A 20,976-nucleotide genomic window follows, 5' to 3' on the forward strand; every position below is an offset into this window, starting at 1 on the left:
TTCAAGAACCGACTGTTCACTTGCTGCCGAATATATCCCACCCCTTGACAGGTGCCATTGTAACAAGATGACCAATGTTATTTATTCACTTCGCCTGTCAGTGATCAAAATGTTTTGGCTGATCGGTGTATACAGTCCACTGCAGATACTTGCCAAGGCTTCTTGACAGCATCTCTCTCATCAACCCTCTGCTCCGTAGGTGGACAAAAGTCAGCAAACACAAAGGAATATCGACACCTACAGGTTCCCATCCAAGTTACGCATCATCCTGGCTTGGAAATACGTCACTGACCCTCTGTCACTGGATCTGAATTTTAGAAATTCCTTCCTAACAAATATCTTCACTTCTGAAAGTGCTGGAATAACTCGTCCCCAGCGTACAGGATAGTGCTAGTGTAGGGGGCGATCACAGATCTTCCGGACTCGGGCCGAAGGGCCTGTTTCCGCGCTGTCTCTAAAGTCCAGAGTAAACTGGGGGTCGTATCTTAATAAACTTGGCTTGTTAAGTGTGGGAAAGAACACTGCAGATGCTGGTTTAGACAGAGGGGGAGTGGTGAGACAGCATGTTGCTAAACTCGTCGAAGAGAGGGGGAGAACTTCAAAGTAGATATACCTTCAGGAGAATTCGCAGTGGAGCGGCAAGACGTGTAGGAAAGAAAACTGCAGATGCTGGTTGAAATCGAAGGTAATGCTGGAGTAACTCAGCGGGTCAGGCAACATCTCTGGAGGGAAGGAATGGGTGACGTTTCGGGTCGAGACCCTTCTTCAGACAGATTATGATAAAATGTAATCAGGGGGATAGTAGGACTGGTAAGTGCCAGCCAAGCTGCGTGGGGTGGAGTTGTATTGACATGTTACCTCCAATGACTAATTTTCCACAAGAGTCATTTGTGAACTTGAGCCATTGCGGTAGGAAAGGAAGCCGTTCAATTCATTGAGTCTCTCATGCTAACTCTGCAAATGCAGCCTACTCATTTATGTTCTGCGGCTTGGTTTTTCTGACTGTCCTCATGCTCACTGGGGGTAGACACACAATGCTGGAGTAACTCAGCGGGTCAGGCGGCATCTCGGGAGAATAAGAATAGGTGGCGTTTCGGGTCTGATGAAGGGGTCTCGACCCGAAATGCCACCTCTTCCTTTCGCCAGGAGACGCTGCCTGACCCGCTGAGTTACTCCAGCATTTTGTACCTTTCTTTGGGTGTAAACCAGCATCTGCAGTTCCTCCTTGCACAGTTCATGCTCGCTGGGATATGTTCTCAGTTTTTTCAATTTTGTTTCGACTGATTTCAAATTCGGAAATTCACATGGCGCAGCGGTAGAGCTGCCGCCTTACAGCGAATGCAGCGCCGGAGACTCGGGTTCGATCCTGACTACGGGCGCCGTCTGTACGGAGTTTGTACGTTCTCCCCGTGACCTGCGTGGGTTTTCTCCGAGATCTTCGGTTTCCTCCCGCACTCCAAAGACGTGCAGGTTTGTAGGTTAATTGGCTGGGCAAATGTAAAAAAAGAAAATTGTCCCCAGTGGGTGTAGGATAGTGTTAATGTGCGGGGATCGCTGGGCGGCACGGACACGGTGGGCCGAAGGGCCTGTTTCTGCGCTGTATCTCTAAATCTAAAAAAGAAAAATCTAAACCACAGCGTTCAAACTGGAAATTCAAGGAACTGCAGATGCTGGTATCTTCCGCAGAACACAAAGTGCTGGAGTAACTCGGCAAGTCGACCCGCTGAGTTGTCCCAGCACTCTGTGCTCTGCATTCAGATTGGAACTTGTTCATTCAGTCTTCCAATTACTAACCCAATAACAAACTTCTCTGAGATTCTTTTTCCCGCTAATCAAATAACACAGTTATAAAACTGAAAAATGGTGGTGGAGTTTTTTTTATCCCAGGAAAAAACACGGTGAAGGGGCCTCGTGTAACCAAAGAGTACTTTCTGCTTTCAGGATATGATGATGTTGTCGGGATTGCCACTGTGCTCGGGTCTTTAACCAAGGGCCTGGACATTCCAGATGCTGCTGGCTACAGACATCGAAGGTGAGAGAACGAAAGATGCGTCTAATCAAACCCCACTGTTTCCAGAGTCACCGAGTGATACAGCGTGGAAACAGGCCCTTCAGCCCAACTTGCCCACACCAACCAACATGCCCCCTATATCATCAGTCTGAAGAAGGGTCTCGACCCGAAACGTCACCCATTTCTTCACTCCCGAGATGCAGCCTGACCTGCTGAGTTCTGGCCTGCAGTCTCTGGCGCCGTGAGGCAGCAACTCTACCGCTGCGCGACCGTGGCCTTGTGTAAACCGGCATCTGCTGTTGCTGGTTTCTGCACCCAGTGGGATTGTGTTTATTTCCAGGTACGATCGCTTGCTGTGCCTGGACGGAGGAGGGATCCGAGGCCTGGTCCTGATTCAGCTGCTGATCGCCATTGAGCAGATCGCGGGGCAGCCCATCCGCGAGATGTTCGACTGGATATCGGGCACCAGCACCGGCGGGATTCTGGCCCTCGCCATCGTGCACGGTGAGTGACCCTTACAGTCAGCACCTGTGAACCCAGCCACAACTTCACAACTTGCCCAAGCCAATTAACCTACAACCCTCGGGCGGCACGGTGGCGCAGCGTTAGAGTCGCTGCCTTACAGCGAATGCAGCGCCGGAGACCCGGGTTCGATCCCGACTACGGGCGCCGTCTGTACGGAGTTTGTACGTTCTCCCCGTGACCCGCGTGGGTTTTCTCCGAGATCTTCGGTTTCCTCCCACACTCCAAAGACGTGCAGGTTTGTAGGTTAATTGACTGGGTAAATGTAAAAATTGTTGTGTAGGATAGTGTTAGTGTGCGGGGATCACTGGGCGGCGCGGACTCGGTGGGCCGAAGGGCCTGTTTCCGCGCTGTATCTCTAAATCTAAATCTAAAACCCTGCACGTCTTGGGAGCGTGGGAGGAAACCGGAGCACCCGGAGAAAACCCACGCGGGGGAAAACGTACAAACTCTGTACAGACAGCACCCGTAGTCGGGATCGAACCTGGGTCTCTGGCGCTGCGAGGCAGCAACTCTACCTTTGCGCCACCGTGCCGTTCATAGTGCTCATTAAAAAGAAGGTATTTATTCACAAAGTGCCGGAGTAACTCAGCGGGTCAGGCAGCATCTCAGGAGAGAAGGAATGGGTGACGTTTCGGGTCGAGACCCTTTTTCTCGACCCGAAACGTCACCCATTCCTTCTCTCCTGAGATGCTGCCTGACCCGCTGAGTTACTCCAGCATTTTGTGAATAAATACCTTTGATTTGTACCAGCATCTGCAGTTATTTTTTTACACTCATTAAAAAGAAGAATCAGTTTAACTTGTAATTCGCGCAGTGCATTTTCTGATCCTTTCGGCTTAATTTGATTTTTAAATTAAAATAAATATTATTAATAAAAGCAGTGTCAGCAGATTCCAAGCTTTAGGTTTAAGCTTCTTATTATCATATTATTAACGAGACCCTTCTTCAGACCAAAGATACTAGAGGAACAAGATAGACCACTCGACCCTAAAAACCGTAGCACGTCACGGCGCCATTTTAGTAGGCAGAAACTTGCAGAAACATTTAAAAAGAAAAATAACAAAAGTCTGTGAATTGATAGATGAGATATATTCTGCATTTTAATGGTATCATCACACATACTGTTCCCCCACAACACTGATTACACTGCGAGAGGCAGAGCGAACGGTGGGGTTTGCTTACTAAAATGGCTCCTTTGCTTACTACAGTACAGCGATTTCGATGGAGTGGTCCATCTTGTTCCTCTAGTATCTTTGCTTCAGACTGAGAGTCAGGGGAGAGGGATGTGAAAATGAGACATCAAAGGAGATGAGGTTCAAGGCAAATGTAAACTACACTCGGATTGCTTGCCGTTCCTGTTGAGATGTGACTTTCATTGTGGAATAAACCTTTGTGGAATAAAGCAGGAAAAATGTTATCGATGTTGGGGGGAGTCCAGAACCAGGGGCCACACAGTCTAAGAATAAAAGGGGAGGCCATTTAAAACTGAGGTGAGAAGAAACTTTTTCACCCAGAGAGTTGTGAATTTGTGGAATTATCTGCCGCAGAGGGCAGTGGAGGCCGATTCACTGGATGAATTTAAAAGAGAGTTGGATTGAGCTCTAGGGGCTAGTGGAATCAAGGGATATGGGGAGAAGGCAGGCACGGGTTACTGATTGTGGATGATCACAATGAATGGCGGTGCTCGCTCGAAGGGCCAAATGGCCTCCTCCTGCACCTATTGATGTTTACTCTCTCTTGTAGGAAAGTCCATGCAATACCTGCGCTGCCTGTACTTCCATATGAAAGACAAGGTTTTTAAAGGATCCAGACCATTCTCGTCCCTTCCACTCGAGGAGTTTTTGAAGAAGGAATTCGGGGAAAATACCAGGATGACAGACGTGACACAACCCAAGTAAGTTAATAGGTTTCTCGGTCTGGGTGGTAAATAAACCTTGCTATCTCTTTGTAGAAAAAGTGAACCGCAGATGCTGGTTTATGCAAAAGGACACAGAGTGCCGGAGTAACTCAACAGGTCAGGCAGCGTCTCTGGAGAACGTGGACAGGTGACTTTTTGGGATCAGGACCCTGAAGAAGGACCCTCACTCACCCATTTCTCCAGAGATGCTGCCTGACGCGCTGAGTTGCTCATAAGGTCGTAGGTGGTTGGAGGAGAATTAGGCCATTCGGCCCATCAAGTCTACTCTGCCATTCAATCATGGCTGATCTATCTCTCCCTCCTAACCCCATTCTCCTGCCTTCTCCCCATGACCCCTGACACCCGCACTAATCAAGAATCTATCTATCTCTGCCTTAAAAATATCCACTGACTTGGCCTCCACAGCCGTCTGTGGCAAAGAATTCCACCCTCTGACTAAAGAAATTTCTCTTCATCTCCTTCCTAAAAGTAAAGTACTCCAGCACTTTGTGTCTGACAATCTGATTATCACCTGGCTCAACATTCATCATGAGAGGAATGTATCTAGTAAAACAGCACTTGAATATTTGAAACTGCGTTATGAACATTGACTTCTCTAATTTCAAGTAACCCTTGCTTTCCCTCTCTCTCCATCCCTCCCCCTTCCCAGTTCTCTGACCAGTCCAACTGTTCCCCTGATTACACTTTACCTCTGTTTGTTTTGTTTTACCTTCCCAGCTAACAATGATCTATTCTACATTTTCCTTGTCCCCATCTCTTTTGATGTCATGTTCGCACCCCTGACCCTCAGTCTGAAGAAGGGTCTTGACCCGAAACGTCACCCATCCCTTCTCTCCAGAGATGCTGCCCGTCCCGCTGAGTTACTCCAGCATTTGTGTCCTTCTTATTTATTTACTTAGACACAAAAAGCTCTTGTTCAGACTCAATTATTTATTATTCTTCAAACTTATTGTTCGTTTTTCCCTGCAGCCATCAGGTTATTAAACACTACAACCATTAAGCTCTGAACTACATAGACAATTACTATTATTGTTGCACTATTATTGTGTGTGTGTGCGTGTGTATATACGGGTGTGTTTAGTTTAGAGATACAGCGCACCGGGTCCGCGCCGACCAGCGATCCCCGTACATTAACACTATCCCATACCCACTAGGGACAATTTTTAGATTTAGATTTAGAGATACAGCGCGGAAACAGGCCTTTCGGCCCACCGAGTCCGCGCCGACCAGCGATCCCCGCACATTAACACTATCCTACACCCACTAGGGACAATTTTTACATTTACCCAAGTCAATTAACCTACATACCTGTACGTCTTTGGAGTGTGGGAGGAAACCGAAGATCTCGGAGAAAACCCACGCACATCACGGGGCGAAAGTACAAACTCCGTACGGACGGCTCCCGTAGTCAGGATGGAAACCGGGTCTCCGGCGCTGCATTCGCTGTAAGGCAGCAACTCTACCGCTGCGCCACTTTGACCGCCCTTACATTTACCAAGCCAAATAACCTGCAAACCTGTATGTCTTTGGAGTGTGGGAGGAAACCGAAGTTCTCGGAGAAAACCCACGCGGAGAATGTACAAACTCCGCACAGACAGCACCTGTAGTCGGGATCGAACCTGAGTCTCCGGCGCTGCGTTCGCTGTAAGGCAGCAACTCTACCGCTGCGCCACCGCGGACACACGCTGAGCTTTTTTCCCCTCGTTTATGATATTGTTTGCAGTGTGCCATGTTTACATACGGTCTGTTGCAAGTAAGATTGTCATTGTCCTGTCTGGGGCCCGCGGCGGTGAAACACTTGTGACTCTTGTCTCTGTGTATCCCTTGCCGCCTTCACCACCGGCAGAGTGATGGTGACCGGTACCCTGGCAGACCGACATCCCGGGGAGCTTCATCTCTTCCGTAACTACGACCCTCCGGAGCTGCTATACGACCCGCCCTTCATGCCCACTGCAGAGTTCCAGGCCCGCACCCTGCCAAGAGGTAGGCTTAGAGATACCACCGGGACCAGCACATTAACACAATCTTAGAGCTGAGATGAGGAAAAACTTTTTCCAGTCAGAGAGTTGTAAATCTGACAGCTGCGGGTAATTTTTCATTTCACTGCACATTTATGTGTATGTGACAAATAAATTGACTATTGACTATCTGTGGAATTCTCTGCCTCAGAAGGCAGTGGAGGCCAATTCTCTGAATGCATTCAAGAGAGAGCTGGATAGAGCTCTTAAGGATAGCGGAGTCAGGGGGTATGGGGAGAAGGCAGGAACGGGGTACTGATTGAGAATGATCAGCCATGATCACATTGAATGGCGGTGCTGGCTCGAAGGGCCGAATGGCCTCCTGCACCTATTGTCTATTGTCTATTATCTTACACCCACTGGGGACAATTTATTTCATTTACCAAGCCAATTAACCTATGGGCACTTGCCTCACTGCCTGCCTACATTTAATTTGGTGATCAAACGGAGATTTGCTAACTTCAAGTAACCCTTGCTTTCCCTCTCCCTCCATCCCTCCCCCTTCCCAGTTCTCCGACCAGTCCTACTGTTCCCCTGATTACGTTTTATCATATTCTGTCTGAAGAAGGGTCTCGACCCGAAACGTCACCCATTCCTTCTCTCCAGAGTTGCAGCCTGTCCCATTGACTTACTCCAGCTTTTTGTGTCTATCTTACATTTTATCTCTGTTGTCACCTTCTTCGAGTTGATCTATTCTACATTTTCCTTGAACCGCATCTCTTTTGATGTCTCGTTTACACTTCCTTATCTCTGTGTCTCCCTCTCCCCTGACTCTCAGTTTGAAGAAAGGTCTCGACCTGAAACGTCATTCATTCCTTCCTCCAGAGATGCTGTCTGTCACAGAGATCAAAGTTTTCAAAATGACACAGAGAGAGTTTAAATCATATTTCAGTTGTGTTTCAAAGTTGGAATATTTAGGCGGAATAGACAATAGGTGCAGGAGGAGGCCATTCGGCCCTTCGAGCCAGCACCACCATTCAATGTGGTCATGGCTGATCATTCTCAATCAGTACCCCGTTCCTGCCTTCTCCCCATACCCCCCGACTCCGCTATCCTTAAGAGCTCTACCTAGCTCTCTCTTGAATGCATTCAGAGAATTGGCCTCCACTGCCTTCAGAGGCAGAGAATTCCACAGATTTACAACTCTCTGACTGAAAAAGTCTCTGACGGAATATCACTTCACAACCAGCATCTGTAGTTATTTTCTTACAACACCAAAACTTAGGTTAGTTTACTTAATATTATTGTCTCATGTACTGAGGTACAGTGAAAAGTTTTTGTTGCTTGCTAACCAGTCATCAGAAAGACTACTTAGAGTGTGGGAGGAAACCGAAGATCGGTAGCGCAGCGGTAGAGTTGCTGCTTTACAGCGAATGCAGCGCCGGAGACTCAGGTTCGATCCTGACTACGGGTGCTGCACTATAAGGAGTTTGTACGTTCTCCCCGTGACCTGCGTGGGTTTTCTCCGAGATCTTCGGTTTCCTCCCACACTCCAAAGACGTACAGGTATGTAGGTTAATTGGCTGGGTAAATGTAAAAATTGTCCCTAGTGGGTGTAGGATAGTGTTAGTGTACGGGGATCGCTGGGCGTCACGGACTTGGTGGGCCGAAAAGGCCTGTTTCCGGCTGTATATATATGATATGATATGATATCTCGGAGAAAACCCACGCCGGTCACGGGGAGAACGTACAAACTCCGTACGGACGGCACCCATAGTCGAGATCGAACACGGGTCTCTGGCGCTGTATGGCAGCAACTCCACCCACTCAACTAATTATGGGCCTTAGGTTGTCCCATAAACAGAGGCAAAAGCTGGCTCCTGTCCCAGATGCTGGAATATTGTTCCCTGAGCTTCAACAATTAAAATTGCAGTCGGTGCCACAGATTTCTTTTTATACGTAGGAAGGGAAAAAAAATAGTGCGTGTGTGTTTATTTTTAAACGCACAATCCCTCCTAGATGTAAGACTGTCTAAGAATGTGTGCGGCAATGGAGATGGAATTTCCTTAGGCTTTGGCTCAGGAATGTGCAACATGTTAGAAATGTTGTCAGCAGAAATATCCAAGACTGACTGTTTTCTTTTTCATATTTCAAGACGAGAGGCAAAGTTTAAAGGAGACACATAGACATAGACATAGAAAATAGGTGCAGGAGGAGGCCATTTGGCCCTTCGAGCCAGCACCGCCATTCATTGTGATCATGGCTGATCATCCACAATCAGTAACCCGTGCCTGCCTTCTCCCCATACCCCTTGATTCCACTAGCCCCAAGAGCTCTATCTAACTCTCTCTTAAATTCATCCAGTGATCTGGCCCCCACTGCCCTCTGTGGCAGAGAATTCCACAAATTCACAACTCTCTGGGTGAAAAAGATCCTTCTCACCTCAGTTTTAACATGACGCATATTTTTGTTACACAGAGAATAGTCGGTGTCTTGACTGGACAAGCTAGATGCAGGAAAAATGTTCCCAAATGTTGGGGGGGAGTCCAGAATCAGGGGCCACAGTCTAAGAATAAAGGGGGGGGGCATTTAAAACTGAGGTGAGAAGAAAAAACGTTTTCACCCAGAGTTGTGAATTTGTGGAATTCTCTGCCACAGAGGCCAATTCACTGGATGGATTTAAACGAGAGTTAGATAGAGCTCTAGGGGCTAGCGGAATCAAGGGATATGGGGAGAAGGCAGGATTTATTCACAAAATGCTGGAGTAACTCAGCAGGTCAGGCAGCATCTCGGGAGAGAAGGAATGGGTGACGTTTCGGGTCGAGACCCTTCTTCAGACTGATGTCGGGGGGGCGGGACAAAGGAAGGATTATAGGTGGAGACAGGAAGATAGAGGGAGATCTGGGAAGGAGGAGGGGACGGGAGGAACTATCTAAAGTTGGAGAAGTCGATGTTCATACCGCTGGGCAGCAAACTGCCCAGGCGAAATATGAGGGAGAAGGCAGGCACGGGTTACTGATTGTGGATGATCACCCATGATCACAATGAATGGCGGTGCTGGCTGGAAGGGCCGAATGGCCTCCTCCTGCACCTATTTTCCTTCCACAGACTGATGTTGAATGTTGTTTGAGCGCACGTCTGCCTTTGTCTTTCATGTTAACAGACCAGCTGGTGTGGCGAGCAGCTCGCTGTGGCGGAGCGGCACCGACCTATTTCCGACCCATGGGCCGGTTTCTGGACGGCGGGCTCCTCGCCAATAACCCAACGCTGGACGCCATGACTGAAATACATGAGTACAATCAGAGTCTGAAGAGAAAGGTACGTATGACGATGCTCGTCGTCTCGTTTAGCTTTTCATTCCCCTTCTGCTGGAGCCACTGTCTCAAAACGCCGGCTTTGATCCTTTTAGGGGGGATCTTATTGAAACATATAAGATAATTAGGGGATTGGACACATTAGAGGCAGGAAACATGTTCCCAATGTTGGGGGAGTCCAGAACAAGGGGCCACAGTTTAAGAATAAGGGGTAGGCCATTTAGAACGGAGATGAGGAAGAACTTTTTCAGTCAGAGAGTGGTGAAGGTGTGGAATTCTCTGCCTCAGAAGGCAGTGGAGGCCAGTTCGTTGGATGCTTTCAAGAGAGAGCTGGATAGAGCTCTTAAGGATAGCGGAGTGAGGGGGTATGGGGAGAAGGCAGGAACGGGGTACTGATTGAGAGTGATCAGCCATGATCGCATTGAATGGCGGTGCTGGCTCGAAGGGCTGAATGGCCTACTCCTGCACCTATTGTCTATAGTTCGGTTTGTTGTCACGTGCACCGAGGTACAGTGAAAATCTTTTGCTGCTGCATGCTATCCAGTCAGCCGAAAGACCACGCATGTTTACAATCGAGCCACTTACAGTGTACCGATGCATGAGCAGTTTAGTTTAGAGATACAGCGCCCACCGAGTCCGCGCCGACCAGCGATCCCCGCGCGCTAACAATACCCTACACACACCAGGGACAATTTACACTTATTCCAAGCCAATTGACCTACAAACCTGTACGTCTTTGGAGTGTGGGAGGGAACCAAAGATCTCGGAGAAAACTCACGCGGTCACGGAGAACGTACAAACTCCGTACAGACAGCACCCGTAGTCGGGATCGAACCCGGGTCTCTGGCGCTGTGAGGCAGCAACTCTACCGCTGCACCATCGTGCCACCCCACGGGATCCTGACCTCGGGTGCTGTCTGGGTGGAGTTTGCACGTTCTCTTGTACTTGTGTATGGAATATTGTATTATCGTATGGTATATTGTATGTTATAGAGTCATAGAGTCCTACAGCACAGAAAGAGGCCCTTCGGCCCATCGTGTCCGTGCCGCCCGTAGATAACGTGCGTAGATGCCTGGGCGGCACGGTAGCGCAGCGGTAGAGTTGCTGCTTTACAGCGAATGCAGCGCCGGAGACTCAGGTTCGATCCTGACTACGGGTGCTGTACTGTAAGGAGTTTGTACGTTCTCCCCGTGACCTGCGTGGGTTTTCTCCGAGATCTTCGGTTTCCTCCCACACTCCAAAGACGTACAGGTATGTAGGTTAATTGGCTTGGTAAATGTAAAAATTGTCCCCAGTGTGTGTAGGATAGTGTTAATGTACGGGGATCGCTGGGCGGCACGGACTTGGAGGGCCGAAAAGGCCTGTTTCCGGCTGTATATATATGATATGATACCAAACACAGTCTAATTTTAATCCCATTTTCCCGCAATATATATATATTGTTTAGGTAGCGTGTAAAATAAATAGCCCAACCCCTTCTGGGTGACGTTTTGGATCAGGGCCCTTCTTCAGGCTGAAAGTAGAGGGGAGGGAACTGGTGGCCTTTTCTTATCTCCGGTTCCCTCCCCTCTGAAGAAAAGACCCGAAACGCACTCATCCTTTTTCTCCAGAGATGCTGCCTGACCCGCTGAGTTACTCCAGCACATTAGGTCTATCTTCGGTATAGACCAGCATCAAAAATTCCTTTCTACATATAACGATTAGAAAACTATTTAGGGTACAGTTCAGTTCAGTTTATTTTCCAGTTCAGTTTAGTGTATTGCCACGTGTACCGAGGTACAGTGAAAAGCTTTTGTTGCGTGCTAACCAGTCAGCGGGAAGACAATACGTGATTACAATCGAGCCGCCCACAGGATAAGGGAATAGCGTTTAATAGGTAAAGCCAGCAAAATCTGATCAAAGATAGTCCGAGGGTCACCAATGAGGTAGATAGTAGTCCAGCACTGCTCTCTGGTTGTGGTAGGATGATTCAGTTGCCTGATAACAGCTGGGAAGAAACTGTCCCTGAATCTGGAGCTGTGCGTTTTCACACATCTGTACCTCTTGCCCGATGGGAGAGGGGAGGATTTCCTGCTTTTGAGAGTCAAGATGTTTTTTATTAATGTGTTCACTTTGCAGGGCAGAGAAGGTCAGGTGAAGAAACTCGGTATCGTGGTCTCACTTGGAACAGGGAAACCGCCACAGGTACCTGTCTCAACTGTCGATGTGTTTCGTCCTTCCAACCCCTGGGAGCTGGCTCAGACTGTCTTTGGTGCCCGCGAGCTGGGCAAGATGGTGGTTGACTGTGTAAGTACAAATCAGAGAAGCATGCTCACCTTTACAATGCTTGTTTAAATTTACCTTTTGTGTGTGTGTGTGTATGTAATATTGTGTGTGTGTGTAATATTGTGTGAGTGGGTATAATAATGTATGTGTGTGTGTAATAATGTGTGTGCGTAATATTGTGTGTGTAGTGTGTGTGTGTAATATTGTTTGTGTATAGCGTGTGTGATGTGTGTGTAATAGTGTGGGTGTAATAATTGTGTGTATAATAATGTGTGTGTGTAATATTGTGTGTGTGTGTGTAATATTCTGTGTGTAATATTGTGTGTGTGATGTGTGTGTAATAGTGTGGGTGTAATAATTGTGTGTGTGTAATAGTGTGTGTGTGTGTAATATTCTGTGTAATATTCTATGTGTAATATTCTGTGTAATATTCTGTGTGTAATATTGTGTGTAATAGTGTGGTTGTGATAATTGTGTGTGGATGTAATAATTGTGTGTGTAATATTCTGTGTTTGTGTGTAATATTCTGTGTGTAATGTGTGCAATGTGTGTGTGATGTGTGTATGTAAGTATGTATGTAAAATATATATATGCGTGTATGTAAAATATATATATAGTGCGCGTATGTAATATGTATTTAGAATATACATGTGTGTGTAATATGTATATATTATATGTATGTGTGTGTGTATATTATATGTGTGTATTATGTGTGTTTTTTGCTGAGGAACATTATATATTTTTTTGCCATCACCCATTCTTTGCGTTTCCCCCCTAAAGCAAGCCACATTGCTGTAACTTTTAAACATGACTTTATGAAACATAGAAAATAGGTGCAGGAGGAGGCCATTTGGCCGTTCGAGCCAGCACCGCCATTCATTGTGACTCTGTGGCGACCATTAATGGAAGCTTTATCGTCTGGTCTTTAGTGCACTGATGCTGATGGGAGAGCAGTGGACCGAGCCAGAGCTTGGTGCGAAATGGTGAACATTCCATACTTCAGGTACGTATTCCATTCAGTTACCCAGCTGGAGACTACTTCACTATTGAGCTTGATGTTGCTATTCTGCAGTACCTTCATAAGTTCATAAGTTGTAAGAGCGGAATTAAGCTCTATGGCTTTGTAGGACGTCCTGAAATAGGAATATATATTTTAAAAAACATATCTTCCTCTAGATTAGCAACAGCAAACATTCTGGGACTAACAGGGCAAATAACAGTGTGGTGTGGTGACACCTGGTGGCAACCCAAGGGCAGAACGAACCATCGGCGCTAGAGGGCGGTGTCTCGGTGTGGGAGGCCCTAGCCATGGGGGCGGTACCTGAGTTGGTATTTAATGCCCGTGACCAGTCGTGGAGTGGGGAACTGTATTGGAGAGAATAAACACGTCTAGTGAACGCAACTGGTGTCCGATTAGTTTTTGGCGAGACTCCTTCTCGACCCACCACAGTGGGATGTAGTCGGGACCTATTGTCTGTGACCTATTTATAATTAATGATCGCATCTTGAAGAATAGCAGGTGAGTTATCCACAGTGCATTGGTTAACATTTAAAGCTTCATCTATTTCATAGAAACTAGGTGCAGGAGTAGGCCATTCGGCCCTTCGAGCCTGCACTGCCATCCAATATGATCATGGCTGATCATCCAGCTCAGTATCCCGTACCTGCCTTCTCTCCATACCCCCTGATCCCTTTAGCCACAAGGGCCACATCTAACTCCCTCTTAAATATAGCCAATGAACTGGCCTCAACTACCTTCTGTGGCAGCGAATTCCACAGACTCACCACTCTCTGTGTGAAGAAATGTTTTCTCATCTCGGTCCTAAAAGACTTCCCCCTTATCCTTAAGCTGTGACCCCTGGTTCTGGACTCCCCCAAGATCGGGATCAATCTTCCCGCATCTAGCCTGTCCAACCACTTAAGAATTTTATATGTTTCAATAAGATCCCCCCTCAGTCTTCTAAATTCCAGCGAGTACAAGCCGAGTCTATCCAGTCTTTCTTCATATGAAAGTCCTGCCATCCCAGGGACCAATCTGGTGAACCTTCTCTGTACTCCCTCTAAGGCAAGAATGTCTTTCCTCAGATTAGGAGACCAAAACTGTACACAATACTCCAGGTGCGGTCTCACCAAGGCCCTGTACAACTGCAGCAGAACATCCCTGCTCCTAAATTCAAATCCTCTTGCTATGAATGCCAACATACCATTCGCTTTCTTCACTGCCTGCTGCACCTGCACGCTTGCTTTCAATGACTGGTGCACCCAAAACGGTCATCGTTCTATAGCACGGTGGTGCGGCGGTAGAGTTCCTGCTTTGCAGCGCCGGAGACCCGGGTTCGATCCCGACTACGGGTGCTGCCTGTACTTCCACACCGCGTCAGAGCCTCGGCTGCCAGCTGTCCCGCAAAACTCCCCGTTTGCTCAGCACCGTGTTCTGTTTCAGACTCGAACCCAAACACTCTGTGATACACATTCACGCCTGTCGCAGGTAACCTGACAAGAAATAACCTGTTGTTACACACGCATACACACACTCTCTTCAAAAACTGGCTCAGCCACTGAATTAGATTCCAGAAAAAAAAAAAAAAAATCTATTTCCATACAGCACAGAGGGTGACCATTCAACCCCTTGAGTCAATGCTAGCTCACTGAGCAATCATGCACCACCTGTGAGCGGCACGGTGGCGCAGCGGTAGAGTTGCTGCCTCACAGAGACTCAGGTTCGATCCTGACCACGGGTGCTGTTTGTACGGAGTTTGGACGTTCTCCCCGTGAACTGCGTGGGTTTCCCCGGGAGCTCTGGTTTCCTCCCAAACTCCAAAGATGTGCAGGTTTGTAGGTTAATTGGCTTCAGTTAAAAAAAAAAAAGTTAATTGTCCCTAGTTTAGTTGAGAGATACAGCGCAGAAACAGGCCCTTTGGCCCACCAAGTCCACACCGACCAGCGATCCCCGCATACTAACACAATCCTGCACACACTAGGGACAATTTTACATTTATACCAAGCCAATTAACCTAAGATCTCAGAGAAAACACACGCAGGTCACGGGGAGAACATTCTCCCCGTGACCTGCGTGGGTTTTCTCTAAGATCTTCGGTTTCCTCCCACACTCCAAAGACGTACAGGTTTGTAGGTTAATTGGTTTGGTTTCAATGTAAATTGTCCGCAGTGTGTGTAGGATAGTGTTAGTGTGCGGGGGATCGCTGGTCGGCGCGGACCCGGTGGGCCGAAGGGCTTGTTTCTGCGCTGTGTCTCTAAACTAAACAACTAATATTCACGGAACCTCTTCCCATGAAGAACAGAGCAATCTGGTTTAATTTCGTGTAAAGGAGCCGCATAAATAGAAACATAGAAAATAGGTGCAGGAGTAGGCCATTCGGCCCTTCGAGCCAGCACCGCCATTCAATATGATTGTGGCTGATCATCCAAAATCAGTACCCCGTTCCTGCTTTAGATTTAGATTTAGATTTAGAGATACAGCGCGGAAACAGGCCCTTCGGCCCACCGAGTCCGCGCCGCCCAACGATCCCCGCACATTTACACTATCCTACACACACTAGGGACAATTTTTATATTTACCCAATCAATTAACCTACATACCTGTACGTCTTTGGAGTGTGGGAGGAAACCGAAGATCTCGAAGAAAACCCACGCAGGTCACGGGGAGAACGTACAAACTCCGTACAGACGGCGCCCATAGTCAGGATGGAACCCGGGTCTCCGGCGCTGTATTCGCTGTAAGGCAGCAACTCTCCCACTGCGCCATATCCCTTGATTCCATTAGCCCTAAGAACTTCTTCTTTCACGTCCATCAAAGGAATACACAGTAAACTGATAACAATTTATCCTTGTCTTTACTTTTATTTATAATGAATGATCTCTTGCTCTCCACTTTGCTGCTGTAACACTGTAAATTTCCCCGGTGTGGGACAAATAAAGGGATATATTATTATTATTATCATCATCCATGTTTCAAATGTTACATCACTGTCGTCGTCCGTCCTGAAAATGGGCGCAATCTTCCGGCGACAATCAGTGGGAGCCATCACTTGTACAATAGATGATGGTGATGGTAGCAGAATTAGCTCAGGACACACTTGCAGTTTCCAGCCCTTCCATGTGGGCTCTTCTACTATGGGGCCGGCCCTAAGAGAGAAATCTAAAGGTCCTGTTCCACTTAGGCGATTTTTTAGGTGACTGCCGGCGACTGTCAAAGTCGTAGCAGATCGCCCAAATGTTCTTTTACCCTACGACAATGACCACGACAATGACCACGACAATGACCACGACAATGACCACGACAATGACCACGACAATGACCACGACAATGCCAAGTCATGTCGAGATTACACCGTCTTCGGAAACATCGCGAAATTCCCACGCTTATCAATGCTTCTCCGGCGTCCAGATTTTCGCTGAAACCACTGACAAGTCGGTAATTACTTGAGAGTTTTGAAGTATAACATCTTGCCCGGGTTACTTGAAAACCAAGCTTCACGGTAACAAGGCATAAACTGGATTGACTTCCAGTTTACTAATAGCAGTATTAAGAAATTTAATTTTACAAGTGGTTAAATGGGTTTTTGTGAAATGTGTGTGGGCATTCTTTGAAAATGCATATCTGGTTTCTGGGTTGCATATCTGGGTGGGGAGCCCACTTTAAATGTAATGGCTGATGGCCATAAACATCGCGAAAATTCCCACGCTTACCTGACCGTCAAACTGTCGCCTCCAATCTACCTGTCAAATGTCCTGACGGTAAATAAATTGGTTAAGCACAAGTATTTTATGGTATCTTCAAATGACTTTACTTAATTTAATATTACGTGCTTCTAAATGCATCTAAGAGAACCTAGCAAACCTGGGGACAGCGTGCGGGGGACATGGCCCGCAATAAGCTACGGTACCTGGCCACAAGCCGAGAAATTTCATACCGGTTGATTTCTCAGTGACGCGAACTACGATTCTTGGAAGACTCCTCACGATCGTGCCCGCGACACCCCGGCGAACTGTCGGCGACAGCCTAGACACCGGCAGTCGCCTTAAAATCGCCTAAGTGGGACAGTCCCTTAACTCTCTCTTGAAATGATGTTGTTGGCTGAGTTTGATTTGGTTTGTTGTGCCTTGGCAGGTTGAACTCTCAGCTGAAGACGGACGTGATGCTGGATGAGATCGACGATGCTGTTCTAGTCAACATGCTGTGGGATACTCAAATCTACATCCACCAAGAGAGGGAGAGAATCAAAGAACTTGCCCGCCTTCTGTTGAGTGCTTGATGTTTGGGAAGTGAGGATGGATTATTGATTAACTGACTGAATCAATGACTAAATCCTACTCCCCTGTCGGAAAATAACTGCGCATGCTGGTACAAATCGAAGGTATCACAAAAAGCTGGAGTAACTCAGCAGGTCGGGCAGCATCTCTGGAGAGAAGGAATGGGTGACGTTTCGGGTCGAGACGTTTCGGGTCTGAAGAAGGGTCTCGACCCGAAACGTCACCCATTCCTTCTCTCCTGAGATGCTGCCCAACCTGCTAAGTTACTCCAGCTTTTTGTGTCTGCCTTAGAGTGTTTGGTACTTTGGTAACTCCAGGAGAAAACAAAAGGGTTCTGGTCAATAATGTGAATCTAATATTCAAAAATAACTGCAGATGCTGGTACAAATCGAAGGTATTTATTCACAAGATGCTGGAGTAACTCAGCAGGTCAGGCAGCATCTCAGGAGAGAAGGAATGGGTGACGTTTCGGGTCGAGACGTTTTGGGTCTGAAGAAGGGTCTCGAACCGAAACGTCACCCATTCCTTCTCTCCTGAGATGCTGCCTGTCCTGCTGAGTTACTCCAGCATTTTGTGAATGAATCTAATATTGTCTTTTTTCAGATTTTTTGTTGTTTTTGAATGAGTCTTATTCTGGCTGAGGGTTTGGGGTGGGTTTGACACTGGGCGGGGGGCACTGCTGACGGGTGCTTCTGGTGAGAGGGAGGCAGATCAAGCCAATGATCCCCACAAGCTCGCCTGCATCTATCGAATCAGTTGGAAACCTCTGGGGTTTTTTTGGAGGGGAGAGAATCAGTGAGGCAACTGTGGTTGTGTATCAGATCAGTGAACAGTGCAGATTGCAGGTTCACCACCGAATGTCCACCACCTCCTCACAAGAGTGCACTGGAAATCCCCTCCTGGAAACCCCCCCCCCCCCCCCCCCTGGACAATGTGGTTGCTCGGCCGGTCGGATTCCCTCCCCACCCCCCGGAACTCTGGATATCGGGCACGGATGGAACAGGCAGATAAGTTCCCCCACAGCCGACTCCCGAGACCGACCTTGCGAGACGGTATCTCGAGCCCCTCGTCGGAATGTTCCGGTCCCGTCAGACCCCTCTCGGAGGCCAGGACCTCTGTTGGTTCCGCCAACACGGATAGTCCGGCAAGGCTCCGGAACAGAGGGCGCTGGAAAACCGGTGGTGGACCAGCGTTAGAATTAGCGGTCAGGGTGATTTTCTATAACCGTCAGACTCTGTTCAGCAGTGAAGGTGACCGTGCAGAGTGGTCTAACATGCCTTGTCACATTCCGTTATTCCCCCTGTCCACCCGTTACTTGCAAAGCTTTCTCCTGCCTCTCCCGTTCCTCAGCTTTCTTCTCCCCTCCTACAACCAGTCCCGACCCAAAACGCCACCCCACCCTGTTTTCTCCAGGTAAAGTATGTCAATGTTTTGCCCCTCATTTTTGTCGTGTCCTACGAATGCTGTGCGTGAATGCTGCCTCACTGAGTTTCTGGAGGAGGTGCGGGTAAACTCTGCCTTCTGGTAAGCAAAGTGTTTCCCATTCAACCATGTAAAGAGGGCAGTTAAAGCTGGAAGGCACAGTCACTGTTCTGCCGTCTCGCTCACGAAACATGATTTTGCACTAATATTGTATGATGTAATGCGAATAAAGAAATTAACCCATCTAAATGAATACAAGTCACTTGGTTGGAATGGACCAAAAGAAGAGGAATTTTGTCATCATGAAAGCTTAATAATTTACAGATTACTACTCTCATCTCATTCACCTCTGGGCACCTCTGACCGGGACTGTCATATGTTGAAAGACTGGAGCGACTAGGCTTGTATACACTGGGATTTAGAAGGATGAGAGGAGATCTTATCTAAACGTATAAGATTATTAAGGGGTTGGACACGTTAGAGGCAGGAAACATGTTCCCAATGTTGGGGGAGTCCAGAACCAGGGGCCACAGTTTAAGAATAAGGGGTAGGCCATTTAGAACTGAGATGAGGAAAAACTTTTTTAGTCGGAGAGTTGTGAATCTGTGGAATTCTCTGCCTCAGAAGGCAGTGGAGGCCGATTCTCTGAATGCATTCAAGAGAGAGCTCTTAAGGATAGTGGAGTCAGGGGGTATGGGGAGAAGGCAGGAACGGGGTACTGATTAAGAATGATCAGCCATGATCACATTGGCTCGAAGGGCTGAATGGCCTCCTCCTGCACCTATTGTCTACCGGCCTGCCGGTCTTAAGGGCCTGCCGGCGACTGTCAAAGTCTTAGCAGATCGCCAACATTTTCTTTTACCCTACAACAATGACCACGACAATGACCACGACAATGCCAAGTCAGGTCGATACAAGTCACTTTTTTTGTGAAACTAGCACGTGGCTAAGAGATTACACCGTCTTCGGAAACATCGCGAAATTCCCACGCTTACCTGACCGCCAAACTGTCGCCTCCAATCTACCTGTCAAATGTCCTGACGGTAAATAAATTGGTTAAACAAAACTATCTTCTGGTCTCTTCAAATGGCTTTTCTTAATTTAATATTACGTGCTTCTAAATGCATCTGCGACAACCTAGCAAACCTGGGGACAGTGTGCGACAGACAGCGCGCGCAATAAGCTACGATACCTGGCCACAAGCCAGCTGTCCCCGAGAGATTTCTATCTGGAAAACCTTTCCGCGTCGCGCTGAGATCCGCTACGATTCATTGAAGACTCCTCACGATCATGCCCGCGACACCCCGGTAAACGTTCAGCAACAGCCTAGTCGCCGACAGTCACCTTAACATCGCCTAAGTGGGACAGGCCCTTTTTTAAAACTATTCCTACACTACAACCAGTGAACCTTTGAACTTCTCTGCACTTGTGCTTATCTCCAGTTTCATTTGACTGGATTGCACGCAAAGCGATTGCAGTTTCCTCCCACGCTCCAAAGACGTGCAGGTTTGTAGATTAATTGGACCTCGGTAAAAATTGTAAATTGTGCCAAGTGTGTGCAGGATAGTGTTAGTGTACGGGGATTGCTGGTCGACGCAAGGAATGGTAAATATTCGAGTTAACTTGGCCTCTCAGTGGGAAATTAGGGTGATGACAATTGTACAGAAATGTCAAACTTATAGGGAGCTTTGGAGTGAAATGTCCTCCTTTTTTAACAAGGATAAGTCCATATCCCTCCAAACCTGTCCTATCCATGTACCTGTCTAACTGTTTCTTAAATGTTGGGATAGTCCCTGCCACAACTACCTCCTCCGGCAGCTCGTTCCGTACACCCACCACCCTCTGAGTGAAAAAGTCACCCCTTCGATTCCTATTAAATCTTTTCCCCTTCACCTTAAACCTATGTCCTCTGGTCCTCGATTCCCCGACTCTGGGCAAGAGACTCTGTGCATCTACCCGATCTATTCCTCTCATGATTTTATACACCAATGATAAGATCTCCCCTCATCCTCCTGCGCTCCAAGGATTAGAGTCCAAGCCTGCTCAAGCTCTCCCTGTAGCTCACACCCTCTAGACCTGGCAACATCATCGTAACATTCCCCCCACACTCCAAAGACAAACGTCATAAGCGATAGGAGCAGAATTAGGCCATTCAGCCCATCGAGTCAACTTTGTCATTCAATCATGGATGATCTATCTCTCCCTCCCTCCCTCCCTCCCTCCCTCTCCTGCCTTCTCCCCATAACCCCCGACACCTGCACTAATCAAAAATATCCAGACTGGGCCTCC

At 47.6% G+C, this 20,976-nt stretch overlaps 1 protein-coding gene across 3 annotated transcripts in view; it reads left to right on the forward strand.

Moving 5' to 3' along the window:
• Window positions 1-17,420, forward strand: part of pla2g6 (phospholipase A2, group VI (cytosolic, calcium-independent)) — a 61,618-nt gene extending 44,198 nt beyond the window's left edge. For all 3 annotated transcript variants that reach the window (XM_078430609.1, XM_078430611.1, XM_078430610.1), the window contains 8 exons: window positions 1,942-2,032; window positions 2,352-2,515; window positions 4,280-4,430; window positions 6,301-6,437; window positions 9,576-9,730; window positions 11,845-12,012; window positions 12,921-12,994; window positions 17,123-17,420. In XM_078430609.1, the coding sequence (XP_078286735.1) occupies window positions 1,942-2,032; window positions 2,352-2,515; window positions 4,280-4,430; window positions 6,301-6,437; window positions 9,576-9,730; window positions 11,845-12,012; window positions 12,921-12,994; window positions 17,123-17,267 (1,085 nt within the window). In that variant the 3' untranslated portion in view covers window positions 17,268-17,420. The remainder of the gene's footprint in view (window positions 1-1,941; window positions 2,033-2,351; window positions 2,516-4,279; window positions 4,431-6,300; window positions 6,438-9,575; window positions 9,731-11,844; window positions 12,013-12,920; window positions 12,995-17,122) is intronic.
• Window positions 17,421-20,976: the final 3,556 nt, after the last annotated feature.

Source organism: Rhinoraja longicauda, chromosome 40, assembly GCF_053455715.1.
Source record: "Rhinoraja longicauda isolate Sanriku21f chromosome 40, sRhiLon1.1, whole genome shotgun sequence".
In the NCBI taxonomy this organism is placed as follows: domain Eukaryota; kingdom Metazoa; phylum Chordata; class Chondrichthyes; order Rajiformes; family Arhynchobatidae; genus Rhinoraja; species Rhinoraja longicauda.